General features: G+C 38.3%; 2 protein-coding genes across 3 annotated transcripts in view; both read left to right on the forward strand.

The window, feature by feature from the left end:
• Positions 1-235: 235 nt before the first annotated feature.
• The window catches only part of LOC108033732 (CUGBP Elav-like family member 2), a 109,683-nt gene continuing 96,198 nt past the window's right edge, over positions 236-13,720 (forward strand). For both annotated transcript variants that reach the window (XR_007763488.1, XM_044094572.2), the window contains exon 1: positions 236-559. The gene's annotated coding sequence lies outside the window, so the exon portion shown is untranslated. The remainder of the gene's footprint in view (positions 560-13,720) is intronic.
• On the forward strand, positions 3,307-5,581 carry LOC108033734 (2',5'-phosphodiesterase 12). The gene is made up of 2 exons (XM_017108285.3): positions 3,307-3,488; positions 3,547-5,581. Exon 2 carries the CDS (start codon positions 3,652-3,654, stop codon positions 5,491-5,493), a length of 1,842 nt encoding a protein of 613 aa, XP_016963774.1. The 5' UTR covers positions 3,307-3,488; positions 3,547-3,651; the 3' UTR covers positions 5,494-5,581.

The raw sequence follows: 13,720 nt of genomic DNA on the forward strand, positions 1-13,720 counted from the left end.
TTGGCAGAACTTTTGTATTTGTTGATTCATTTATTTTTAATGTCAAACGTTCGACTTGGCCAACGAATGAGATAGAGTTGCTTGAAACGAATCGATGTAGGCATTTATTAGTATAATATTAAATGAAACTTATTTTTCAATTGCAATTTCTTATTATCGGTTAAAAAAGTCTTTGTTTTGATTTTGATTTGATTTCAATATTGTGATCCAAGTTGGCTGACTTCAGAGAATGTCAAATCGGTTCAATATTGGAGTAAATTTTTTAGTTGTAGTGTTTCTAAATCAGATTGTGTAGCGTACATATAATTTTATAAAAGTTCATCAACTTTCGGCTTCTTGGTGGCAAAATTCTCAATGTATTAACCTTTCGGCCGTACCGCGTCAAGTTTCATGATTTTATCAATAACAATAAAATATTCCACAAAAAAAATATAAAAAGTAGTTTTTCCCAGAAAACTACAAATGAAATAGCCCAGTTCCCTGCTTTCGGCTACAAATTTTACAAGTGTAATAAGAAAAAAAGAAGAAATATTACAAATTCCTGCAGCAAGTGAAATAGGTGAGTGCGAGAAAGTTGCTCAAGTGTCGAGACCCAATGCGGATATTGTAGTTGTCGCTGGAATGAGTGGAGTGAGGAGTGGATCCTGTGAGGGGGTGCATTTGGGGCACTGGGTTCTTAGGGTTCCTCGACTGCATGACAGATTATCGCAAGGACCTGGCCTGCCGGCTCGCCTTCCTTTGAGTGTTCTCAACGGTTATTGAAATTGCTGCAATTGAGTTGGGAGTGCTCGAAGCTATTTAATTGCTGCCTGCCTCCCAGACCTTGCTTCACGATTTTTGTTGGAGATGGCCGTTCTATGTGTAGTATTCATTGCCAGTAAGAAAAAATCACAAGGGGTTGACAGTTATATCGTGACACATTTTCTGTTTCTTGTATTTTTAGCTTTCGTTTTTAATACCACGCTTGGTACAGAAATTATTATTTGTTTAGTATTCATGGGCATAAGTTAATGTAAACTATTGGTAACTTTTCTAAAATTTATGAAATAATTAAAAAAAATTTTTCATTTATCTTTGGTATTACTCTTAAAGAATCCCGTGCTCAATCAAGGCGCTTTGTGACATCTCTAGCAAGAAGTCCAGTCCTCCTTTACCCGCAGGTGTTGTAAGCCAGCAACGAGTCCTGGACCTGAGCCAAAGCTGCTTTCTCTCAAGTGCTAACTAATTTCGTTGTTGTCCTTACCGCTTCCGCTCCACGTCCTTGCTGCCCAAGGATACTTCCTGCATCCTCGAGCTTAGCCTCATTCCCAGACTCATCCTCATCATCGGCGTCTTCCTGCAGTTTCGTTTTTGGTGTCAGCAACATTTCTTCAATTGGTTTCGTTTGCCCGGCCAGTCATCTTGTTGTTGTCCTTTTTGGTCCTCCGTGTCCTTTATAGAGTTTTATGCGATTCTTCCGTTTTTTTTGTGTTTTTGATTTTTTTCCGAATTGCAATCTTTTTTGGCAAACTCTTGTGTGGCGCACAGTTGTTGACTCTGTTTCGGGGCCAAGCCAATTCCTTTTTGGCCCTGGCCAAGTCATCTCTTGGCTTGTTCCTGCTTTTTATGCACTTGTGCGCCCTTCCTATTACCTCCCCGTTTTCAAATACGCTCATATGATCTGGCTTCTGTTTCGAATTTTTATGACCGTCGCCTCGGTTGTCCTTCCCCAACTTGGCCAAAAGTTGAATTTCCTTCGGATAACATGTCTCATTTGGATCGTAACACTTAGCTTAATGTTTATGATATTGCCATGAAGCGCGAGCTTCACCTGAAGTGAAACAGGAGGTTTTATAGTTGAGTTTGCTTCTAATTTTACGAAATAACAAGGTTTATAGTAGAAACAAGAAAACTCTTAGATGGTAGATGGTAGACATTTTTTTTCCGATTATTTTTACAAAAAAAATTATTTAATTTTTATACCCTTTACTCATGGAGTAGTCGTGGGAAAATATGTAATAGTAGTGTGCGAAGGCGAGCACACCCTTTTGGTGCGCTTCGTTACTACGTAGACTGCCACCCACAGTAATAAAATCCATTTATTTTTAACCAGAAAATTAGATTCATACTATTATCATTTATATTGAATCAGAAAATTAGTATGATTAGGTGAACAAATTTCATGCATCAACCTTTCTGATATCTTTATTTTATTTATGTATGATCCGCACTTATATACTCCCGGGTTGTCCTTATTATTATTCTTATTATCAATATTCCATTCCTTATTGCCTTAGGAGAACATCCACTTTTTTCAGTCATTTCCAATATTAGTTTATAATTATTACACCCGTTAATCATAAGGTAACTTGCCTAGACCATGTAGTAATGCCCGTCTTTAATTTGATAATCAATATATGTAGATCTTCATGCCAAAAATGGTAAAAAATCGGTTATATGTTGTATGTCGTTGCCTTTATATTCTTAAAATAATTATTATTCAAAACTTAAAACATAAATTAAAATTAAAACAAGGAAGAACGCTAAGTCGAGTGTCTCGACTATCAGATACCCGTTACTCAGCTAAAGGTAGCAAAATCGTCTATTTCAACAAATTTTATGTGGGCGGCAGAAAGATTTAAGCGTTTAAACCGTTTGTATGCGTGAAAAGGGGCGTGGCACATTTTTATGATCAGGAAAGCGATATTTTAGGGCGCCACTTACCGGCGAACTCAACTATAAAATTTTTTTCTTCCGCTGAAACAAACTTGCGCTGCGCAGGAAGCCCAGGAATCTGCATGCCAAGTTTGGCTGTTCTAGCTTTTATAGTTTCTAAGATCTCAGCGTTCATACGGATAGATGGACATAGCTAGATCGACTCGGCTAGTGATCCTGATCAAGAATATATATACTTTATGGGGCTGGAAACGCTTCCTTCTGCCTGTTACATACTTTCCGACGAGTCTAGTGTACCCTTTTACTCTACGAGAAACTGGTAAGAATCTTAATAATTACCGTCCCTGGCTTAACTAAATCCCTATTTTGCGCTGATTTTAAGACCGTTTATGATCTTGTTTGAAGTTTTTTTTTTTTTTTTGATATTTCTAGGAAATGTTTTATTTTTGTCTTGTTTTGTTTTTAGTGCGCATTGCTTTTTGTGTGTAATCCTAAACAAAATATGTGGGGTTTATAAGGCACAGTAACAACAGATTAAATCATTACCAAGGAAAAGCTTAAATGTAAAAGCTTGCGCGCAAGCTTTTGGGTGGGAACTGTTTGGTAAAAGCCTTTTCAAGATCAGCTGTTTGTCTGTGCGGCGCTTGTGGTTCATTTCGGTGTGAATGCCAAAGTGAACAGCTGATCACAGCGTGGCAGAGCAGAAAAGTGGAAAACTCTCTCAGTTTTATCGGAATCGGAGCAGTTTTCCCTGAAGTATTCGTCTTCATGTAGGCTGAATTTTGAAGTGCAGGAAATTAAAATCGCCAGTAATCGCGATATTATATTAGAACGTGAGTTGGAACGAGGTCTGCGCAGCCCTTAAACTTGGTTAACGTAAATACTTCTTAGATATACCGGCGCAGTGAATAAGTAAACAAACGGAGTCTTCATCCCCCAACGACACTCTTTAACTGATCGTTACTCAACTCGCAGACCTGGAACCTTGGATGATTGATGGGTCTTGCCAAAAGTGCAAAGAGTCTTGCTGTTTGTTATTTAAGACACAAAACCCGATACTCCGACTTATTTGTCGGAAGTTTCACTCAGACAAGAGATTCATTTCTGACCAGATTTTGCAGTTCTTCCAGCTCTTCCAGCATGGAAAAAGTGTACTTCAGAAATGCAAGTGATAGCAAGGAGCTAGACATTGTGTTCCGCTTTGCAAACTCCAGTTTACGCATTGACCGAGAATTCAATTTCCGTCGTCAGATGAATGAGCCAATTGGCGCTGTATTGGCTCGGATTCAAAGCAATATTCAAAATAGACTTGCTAAAACCTCAAAGAAGTCCGGAAAACCCCCGGCTGAGATAAATGTGAAGCTTCTAAGTGACAGTAATGACGGAAGTTGTAACGAACTGACATTTGCCGAGCTGTTCAGTAAAGATTTCACTGGTGTTAAGCTGCAGGTGGTGGATACCGTCTACGATATGGTTTTCAATCCACCCTGGATTGCATCCCTTAAGCTCCCCTCCTGCATACTAGCAGGGTTCGTGATATACCCGACTAATGTTCAGATTCAATTCGGGGACCGTCAGTACAGCAAAGGAGTGTGGTACAAAGCGAAGCGACCAACAGATACCCATTGGGAAGTCTGCGGAGAGGGATTCCAGTACCTAGTCTCGCCCCAAGATGTCGGTTACTTCCTAAAATTTGTGCTAACCCCGAGAAATAAACAGGGAATAGATGGTCCTGTGGTGGAAAAGGTTGCTAGCTCTGCTGTACAGGATTCCCCAGGATTGTGTCCATTTCAAAGTCGACACCGCCACACTCCGAATTACTTGAGTGACTCCAACGAAATTCGGGTAGTAAGCTACAATTTATTGGCCGATTTGTATGCGAGTAGTGATTACGCCGGAAGTACTCTATTCTCGTATTGCCCATCGAAATATCTGCAAATAGATTATAGGAAACCACTCCTCATCAACGAAATCATTGGCTACAAGGCGGATCTCATCTGCCTTCAAGAAGTCGATCAACGGATTTTTGATTTCGATCTAAGGGAAATACTAGAGCAACCTCCGTATAATTTCCATGGCATTTTGGCCCCGAAAGGAAAATGTGCAGAAGGAGTGGCAGTTTTCTTTCGGAAATCGCGCTTTGAACTATTGGACTCCCAAGTTCTGCATTTAGGTCCTAATATCCCCAAACTGCCCGTTTTCAACAGCCTTTGGAATAAGATCAAAGCAAACTCTCAATTGGCAGAAAGAATTTGTGATCGGTCTACAACTCTACAAACTTGTTTGCTAAGGATTAAAGAAACTGACAAGTACGTGCTCGTTGCTAACACGCATTTATACTTTCACCCTGACGCCGATCACATTCGACTACTGCAAATGGGATTTTCTACACTTTATATTGAGCACATAATAAGTAAAGCAGTACACGATTTTAATATAAGTAGTCCTCAAAATATTGGTTTGATATTTTGTGGCGATTTTAACAGCGTTCCGGAGTGTGGGATCTACAAGTTGATGACCGAGCAACTTGCAGACGAAAGTCTGGAAGATTGGCGTAGTAATCCCGAGCAAGCGGTTTCGAACGTGGAGCTCTCGCAGCCTTTTCAAATGTTGTCGGCCTATGGAGCGCCAGAGTTTACCCACTATACAACTCTCTTTTCGGGCTGTTTGGACTATATATTTTACCAAAACGATCGCTTTGAGTTATTGAAGAATGTTCCACTGCCCACCGAGGAGGAGTTGAAAGCCAATACTGCCATACCGTCGGCTGTTTTTCCATCAGATCATGTGGCTCTTGTAGCCGACCTTAGATTTAAGTCGGCTGCAGCTTTAACATAAATTATTTATAAAAAAAGCTAGATTACTTATTTAGATTGTCTAAAGAACTCTGGGATTTCGCTACGTAATAAAATAATATGTTAATCTATATTTAAATGCAGTTTCATGTAAAGGAATTGTTTTTGGTTTTTAAAACATTTCTTCTTCAAATAGGTTTTTAAGGTACTTTATTTTCCCTGCCATATAATAATTGTCTAATATAAACGAAAAAAACAAAGAAACCCGAAATAAATGGTGGAATGAAGTGACAACAAATTGAGTAAATCCCTGAGTAGCTTAGCTCGCCTGCAAGCAGCTGCCTTTCCTGGCTTCTGCTTCTGTTTTCCGGCTGATTGCAGGACGCAGAGCAATTAACGTGAAAATTCGCCGAGGAAAAACCTTGGAGGTGGCACTAATAACAACAAGAACAACAATGGCACGAAAAAAGCTTAAAAGAAATCCGAGAGGAAAAAATATCCCAAGCCAACTGAAGTGATTTTCGCACTAATTAACTGCGCTTACTTGACACATACCAATCTATTCACACCGCCACTCCCCAGAACGTTGTCGTTTGCCATAATCAGAGCCAGTGCAGCATTTTAATTGGTTTCACAGTGCTGTCAATATAAAGTCCCACATGTGCAATCGGAATTTTCCACAGAAATTATTAGAAAGCAAATGAAATGTGTCCCGATGTGCGGTACATTGGCGGGTGGAATCGTAGATCCAAAATTTAAATGACTTTTTGAGCCGGATAGAAAAAATTGTATTTCACTAAAAACTCCGATTGTATTTTAATTTAAATGTTACATAACACAGTGAATACAGATAACGAAAAAAGTCGCTATAATGAAACATGACTCATGTAACTATTCTCTTCTTATTTCTTTGTAACTTTTTAAAACCGTTCTAGTTAAAATACCACAGACTTCGGTACTTATCTAAATATTAACTAATAAATTAAGTCCTAAAAATGCTACCGTAGTTGTGGAAGTTCCTGTGGTGTTGTTTAAGCCCTGCAACTCTATAATTACGGGGGACCGTGTTGACAACTAACTCCTTGCAGTGGCGGAAACTGGAACGAGGCAAAAAAGGAAGCTAAGCTTTCAATTCTCAGTTTGGTTTGCTTTAGCTCCTCATTTTATCCCCATATGAGGCATATTGTTATTGCACATCAAAGTGAATTCGCTTGATTTAGTTCTGGAGTTTCCATGGTAACATGTGTGCGGTGGATTCAAAAGAACCTAATGAGTTGTGGTTATGGTTAAAAATGTGTATAGTCCTAATGCGGCTTATGAAAGGACATCCATAAATATAAATATTTCATTTTTTTTCGTGCTTCTGATTGGGGGTACATTCATGTTTACCCTTGCATAAAATCTTTTCGAAATGATGCTTACGCAAAAAGGTTTTCCTTAGTGACATTTTTTTCCAAAAAATAAGTTAAATTTATTCGAAAATACAAATTTATATGTAACTTGTTAAGCCTAGAACTTCATAAAATTATGGCAGAAAATTACCTCCGACCAAGGGTCAGCCGGCAGGACATTTTATTTACTTTGTTGATTAAGCTAAAATAGCATAACAGTAGGGGAGAGGGATTATCCAAGTGGCAAAGTTACGAGGCAACTGCCAAGGACAAAGTCATGCACAAAAAACTCCCAAAAATAAAAAGCAATGAAGAAAAGGCAAACGGAAGCATACGGAAATGCCAGGAGCGTGGATTACATTAACGCAGTATTTTCATAGACGAGGGTGCCGGAAAGAAGGGACTTACGGGGGTGTTTTGGCCTCGGAGAACGTCGAGAGTTGGTAAATTAAACGCCCACTTAATCTTGGCCGGGTCAACTTGTGACACAAAACTCATTTGGTGGGGAAGGTGCCCAAAACCGCTGAGTGGACACTTGCAAGTACAGAGACATTCGAAATTCGTACTTTGAAACTCTGGTTACGTTCTTAAAATCATTAAAAAAAACATTTTTAAACTAATCATTTAAGTGTGTGCAATTTTTTTGAAAAATATATTTTTGTTATATAGTTCATTAAACACTTTACCTAATATGAAATTTGTTCTATTTAAAGCTGGGACTGTAAATAATTGTTATATTTTTTAATAAATGAAATACTTTTATATAAACGTGGATTCATCCTCACAATCTATACATAAACTAGTTAATCATTTAATTATCGCAAATTCTGAAGAGCTAGAGGATTATCTTTTATACATAGTGTGGATCATACCTAGCTTTACTAAAAAAACAATGAAAATGTTTGAATTTGTGATAAACGATGGGCCATTTGATTTGAAGGCCAAGAGAAAAGGGCAACGTCATTTTTTTATGTGTAAAGTATATACTAGCATGGTTAGATTGAAAGTATTTGCTTAACTAAATAAACCCATAATAACCATATTGTTTTGTAAAGGAACCTTTTTGTTCGGAAATTCAGAGGTCCATGAAAAAAAAACTTCAAAATCGCTACAGGGAGGAAACCGATTTTTAAATAAGCCTAGTAAAATAAAAGTATTTTTTTATCAAAGTAAATGTGTCACAATTATAATATGCTATAAAATTTATACGATACCCGAATGCAAGTTATCACCGTATCTGTGAAATTTGTAGACGATGCTGAGTGCTGTGCGAAGGTGAAGGCAGCTCTAGTATTTGGCAAGTTCAGGGACATTGCCAAGGGACAGTGTCAAGATCAAGTCTGCAAGGCTACCTCATTCCCTCCCCCAGAGGTCTAGCCAGTTTCAATTAATTTCACGGCGAAGGGCGACTGGCTGGAAAACTAAGGCACTTTTGTGTCAAAAAGTTGTCGTCGCGACATTTCTACTGTGTCTCGCCTGCCCTTCCCTTTGCTCAGATTCTTCCCCTGATTTCTTCGTCTCCCCATGCCATTCCATCTCCTTGGAATGTTTTTATTTTATTTTTTCTTTTCTTTCTCGGGTGCAGGAAATGCGTACTTCCTGTTTGTTGTCTCTGCAAGCTTTGGCATATTTGCGTGCCTCTGCCCTGCCTCGTTCCGCCTTTTGGCTGCCTGTTTTTCATCTCCCCCTGCGATTTTCCTTTATCTCTGTGTGAGTTTGAGGGACATTGAATGCACTTGGACCGTCTCTGTCTGCGATTCTCCCTTTCTTTCACTTCGTGGGGTCACCCCATAAAGTTTTCCCTCCTACTGACGCATAATTTTACATGTTGTCGCTGTTGGTTTCTTTTTGTACCCTGTACTTGAGATTGAAAGGGTATATTGTGTCGTAGTAGTATTATATTATGTGGCTTACCATGCCATCGTTTAAAAGGGTGAAAGTAACAATAGTTATGGCCATCCACATCAAGAAATCACAGGTTTATAACACAAAAATAAAAATGGCTTACCATTTTTTGTTGACTGAGAACACTAGACAACAAAATTGGAATTGGAGGCAGCCAGACGTATATACGCATATCTACATGCTAAGTTTTATATTATAAAACGTGTTATTTATGATATATAATTTTTATAAAGCAACAATATTAAATGTTTAATGTTAACTGTACATACGCTTCTACATTTAAGTGATTGACTTTCGATAAAAAAAAAAAATTTTAGTATACTTTAAATATGGATTTATGAGTGTTATTACCGAGTATCTTCTATTCGAACTAAGTTCGTTTAATTTTTCTTTGAGGATGCATGGGCAGGAAGTGTATGAGCTCAATGCACTGCCCGTTCCGTTGGTTTTGTTAAAAACTTGCTACCATTTATCTGTTTTGTATGTGGAGACGGTTCATCCTTCCGACTCTCCCCCCAATTCAGAGTCCTTATTCCCCCAGTGTGGCAGATTCATCCGCTTGCTCTTCTCTTCCCGCAGGGTGCGTTGATATTTTTTGTAAAAGGCCCTGTGCAGAAATTTTTTCCGCCAGCAGCTTATTGGAATGGATAGATTGGGAGGAAAAGGAAAACAGTCTCTTGCAATTTTCTTTTTTTCCCCGCACTAAAAAGCCACCTAGGCTTTAGACTCAGTTCCCTTTTTTTAACCCTTTTACTTACCAACAACACCTTGTTCTTGCTTAACATCTAAGAAAAATTGAGGGCTTGAAATTCAATTACTTAAAAAAGATAGTTAAAGCGTAAGTCGTATGATTTCTTTGAAAAATTTTTGTCATCAAATCAACATAAGTCTCCCATGACGGTGAGTAGAGGTAGTCATAGGTCAGTCTTATGAGCAGAGAAGCTTCGTCAACAGAGCTTCGGGGGCCCTGATCTGTGCATTGAAGTTGGGGACTCTGGAAAGGAGGGGAATATTCTCCCCTGTGGGCGTCTGTTCCTGTTCATGAACATGTATATGAGAATGCTCTTTGTCGACCTCCCCCTACTACCTTTTTCCATTCCCTAGCTACTTCAAGGAGAAGGTTCGTGGAGACAACTACACATTTTGGACACTCAGAGCAACAAGAACCACGCTATGAGCAACAAGCAGCGACCACAAACGCAAAGTTCTTCGCGTCAACTTAATGGAGTTCGGCAATATACCACCCAAATTAGAGAAGGAACACTCCCACAGAAAGCCGAATTTCCTAGTACTCTTTAATTGCATTTATAATAATTACTTTTTCAAAAATAAGGTTTTTAGGTTATGTGTATTCAGTTGAATTTATATGAATTAAATTAATAGTTTACAGTTAAAATGCTCCTAAACATAAAAAAATGTAATCTTTTCAAAGTTTATAATGTTTAATTTCGCAGTACTTCCTCAATAATCAGCTTACTTCAATAATCAGCTTAGGAGCTCTAAAAGTTTGAATTCTAAACTGAAAATTATTATTTCAAACCAAAATAGAATCACTGTATACCAACTTGAAGATGACATATCACAAAATTCAACTGTTTGTGGCAGAAATTACATTCAGGGTCTATTACAGTTTCTATTCTATTTCTATTTTAAACGATGATTAAATTGAATTAAAAAAAAATTTTTTTTTTTAAACCACATTTACCATACCTTTGGATTTTAAATGTTCACTTTTTCAAAAATGAACAAGACTTATCGTATCTATGTTATCGTTTACCCAATGATTGCTTAAGTTTTGAACTGTTGATAGTTGAGGAAACTTAGTGAGAAAGGGCATTGGGGACCAAGCACAAGGTTTTCACCGCAAGGTTCCAAGTGCTTTGTTCCTGTTGTTCCTTGCATGGATTTTCAGAACCCATCTCCGCCGGTATTTCATTCCCCATCGCGCCCACCACTTCGGGAGCTTACCACATGTGCACTTTGTAATCTGTCGGCGTTATTGCATTGTGTGGTCGCTGCCGAGGTGGGCGGGTTAAAAAGGGGCGGTGTGTGATGTCACCTAGTCTTTTGAGTGCATTTTCCTGCGGTCTCTCTTTTGCTGAACCTCAAGAAGTTTATTGGGTTCTCAAGGAGCTGCCCAGTTACGAAATTCGATCCATTTTCTTGGGGTACTTTCATGGGTATGTGATCCAGCTCCGGCTAATTGAATTGTATCTTGAGTTCCTCTTTCTTATTGCGAGTAAAAGGTTTGGGAAGAAGGCATACACATTCTAGACATTTATTACCCAGAAGATGAAAATAATTATATAAATGCTAGTAAAAACATATACTTTTATTTTGTGAAACCAAAGAGCGTGAAAAAATCAATTATCAATATAAAATACGATTTATTTTACCCCTTTCTATTATACATACATTAAATCTTAATATAGTCGTTAGGTAAGTGGGGATAAAAGTTTTGCACCTGCAACAATAATTAAGTTTTCGTGAACTTCCACATTTGTTTTTGGTAGATATAGTAAAATCTCGCCGACTTCCCAATCAAGTTTTTGGCTACGGCGGACCGCAGCAACCACAAAGGAATTTCCGCTCTCTGTGTCATGCGATCTGGTTGTGCCTTCCATTTTTCTGGCTCACCTTAACAAGAGCCTCATAATCGCATCAGGAATTTCCTTGTTAAGCGTCAGAGAAAAAACAAAAAAGAATATAAAAAAACAGCGAAATTTTCGCAACTTTTAGCGGGCGTCGCGTCGCCGCAGAAAGAGTCAACAGAGCGGGGAAATGTGGATGGTGGGAAGCTGGAGTCCTTAGTCGATGGGGCTTGAGGTCCTTTGCCCCTTCCCTGTCCTTCGTGCGGATAGAATATACAAACAAGCAAAAGTTTGTAAACAAAAATTCTGTTAAAGGGCAGACTCCCAGTTGGGAGAGGTGGAAAATCGGAGGTCTTTGGGCTTTTGGGTTAGAGGTTTTCCTACGGGTTAAAGCGGGAGCCGGGAAAGTTTTTACATCATGATGCGGCGATGATATGGCTCGAGGAGTGTGAGAGAGAGGGAGGATGCTATGGTGGTTCTTCCACCTCGGATTTCCGTACCTTCCTCCCACCTGATTACCCCTGCCTTTCCCTGCTTACTGTTGTAGTTTTTGTTGCGTATTTATTGTCGTCTAGGTTTAACATCGCCACGTTCAGTGCCCATTCCCATTGCTGTTGCTGATGATGTTAGATGCACTCCATTTCCACTTCAACTTGCTCCATTCATACCTTTGCACTGCGTGGTTGTACCCTTTTCAGAGATATCTTGATTGTTCAGCAAACTCTTAAACGAAATATAAAAAATACTAAAAAGAAAAGTAAAATATTCAACCACAGACTCATTCATTCGATAAGTAAGACTAAGTTTGGGTGATATAAACAAGAGTATTCAGAAAGAGTTTGTTGTTAAATCTAGGCTTTGCTTTTGTTTTTTCCTTGACATTTTTGTTCCTTTTTCGCGGTTAAAGTTGCCGGCATTTGTTCTTCGGCTGGCCGCACAGTTCGTTGTCAACGTTTGTGGTTGTTGTCGTTGTTTGTTGTTGTCCTGTTCTGTCCATCAGTTGGTTAGTCGGTTGCTGTTTGCGGTGGGGATGACCTAAAGGGTCTGCATTAATGGGTAGACTTTTAGCTTCTTTAGGGATTACAGTGCACCTACAATAGACAATTTATAACCTGAACCGTTTTAAGTTTCGCTGGCTCATTTTACATTTTTACACTTGTTTCTCGTAGAGTAAAAGGGTAAGGGTTAGTAGGAAAGTATATAGCAGGTAGAAGAAAGCGTTTCGTCCCTATAAGTATGCATATTTTTGATCGGGATCACTAGCGTAGTCGATCTAGCAATGCCTGTCCGTCCGTTTGAACGCGAACTAGAAAGCTAGCTAAAAAGCGCGCCTTCATCCTAACAGTTTGATGGTTTCGGGAAAAAGTAAATGGCAAAAGTAAATGCATATATGTAAATATAATTTTTTTAATAGGATTATACAGTAAAAAGGTTTATTCAAAAAAACTGTGCAGTCTTGGGAACAGTCGCTTTGCTGCTGGTATATCTCCATCTCCATCGCACTTCTCTCGACTGAGAATCGGGTATTTGATAGCGTTTCCTCTCTTTATGTTTTGTGGCCAAATGGGAAAATAAAGTATTTTTTAATTATTTGACCCTCCCCATCGGCATTTCAACATTATCTTTGTTCCAGGCCTTCATTGTTTACATTTTTGTACGTACGATTTCTTGTTTTGGTCTATTTTAGACCACCATTTTTACCCAACCGATTCGTCAGCTAAAATTTCCCATTACCGTTAACAAGTTCGACGCATGCGCGCTCTTCTGTTGATGGTATTTTTCTCTTCGAAGGCTTAAAACATTTCCCTACATTTTATTGCAAAACCTGTTTATATTATTTAAATAGAATATAAAATATATTTAATAAAATAAGATTTTATTTTGGAAACCATACGAATAATTCTTTTGTGTACAAAAAATAGGGTTTACCTATAAAATAACGTGGATTACACAATTCAAATTTATAAATTGCTTTACTGCAATCATAGTTTTATATTTAAAGTATTTAATTTAAAGTATTTAATTTAACAGTTTATAAATTTAAAATCCCTTCTAAATTATCTTCCTCGTCAACTTCTTCTATTTCCTTTTTATTTATTTTCTTATTGAAGCTATGCATTATTAATAAATGTCTTTATCATAGCTTTTTTCATTCACTGAATCGAAAGACTTATTATCTTTGGAGGGGAAGGAACTTAGTCTAACAGGTTGCTATGATGGCAACATGTGGAAGAGATGATGAATCGCGAAGCATAGCCCGAACCCGAAACCGAATCGGAGAAAATTTCCCAGAGAGAATACATATATTTGCTCTGGTTTTTAGAACACATCGTTTGCCGCCTGTAAACAGAGAGCCAATTCCTGCAGGACCTTCGCCAAAGGA

Source organism: Drosophila biarmipes, chromosome 2L, assembly GCF_025231255.1.
Source record: "Drosophila biarmipes strain raj3 chromosome 2L, RU_DBia_V1.1, whole genome shotgun sequence".
NCBI lineage: Eukaryota > Metazoa > Arthropoda > Insecta > Diptera > Drosophilidae > Drosophila > Drosophila biarmipes.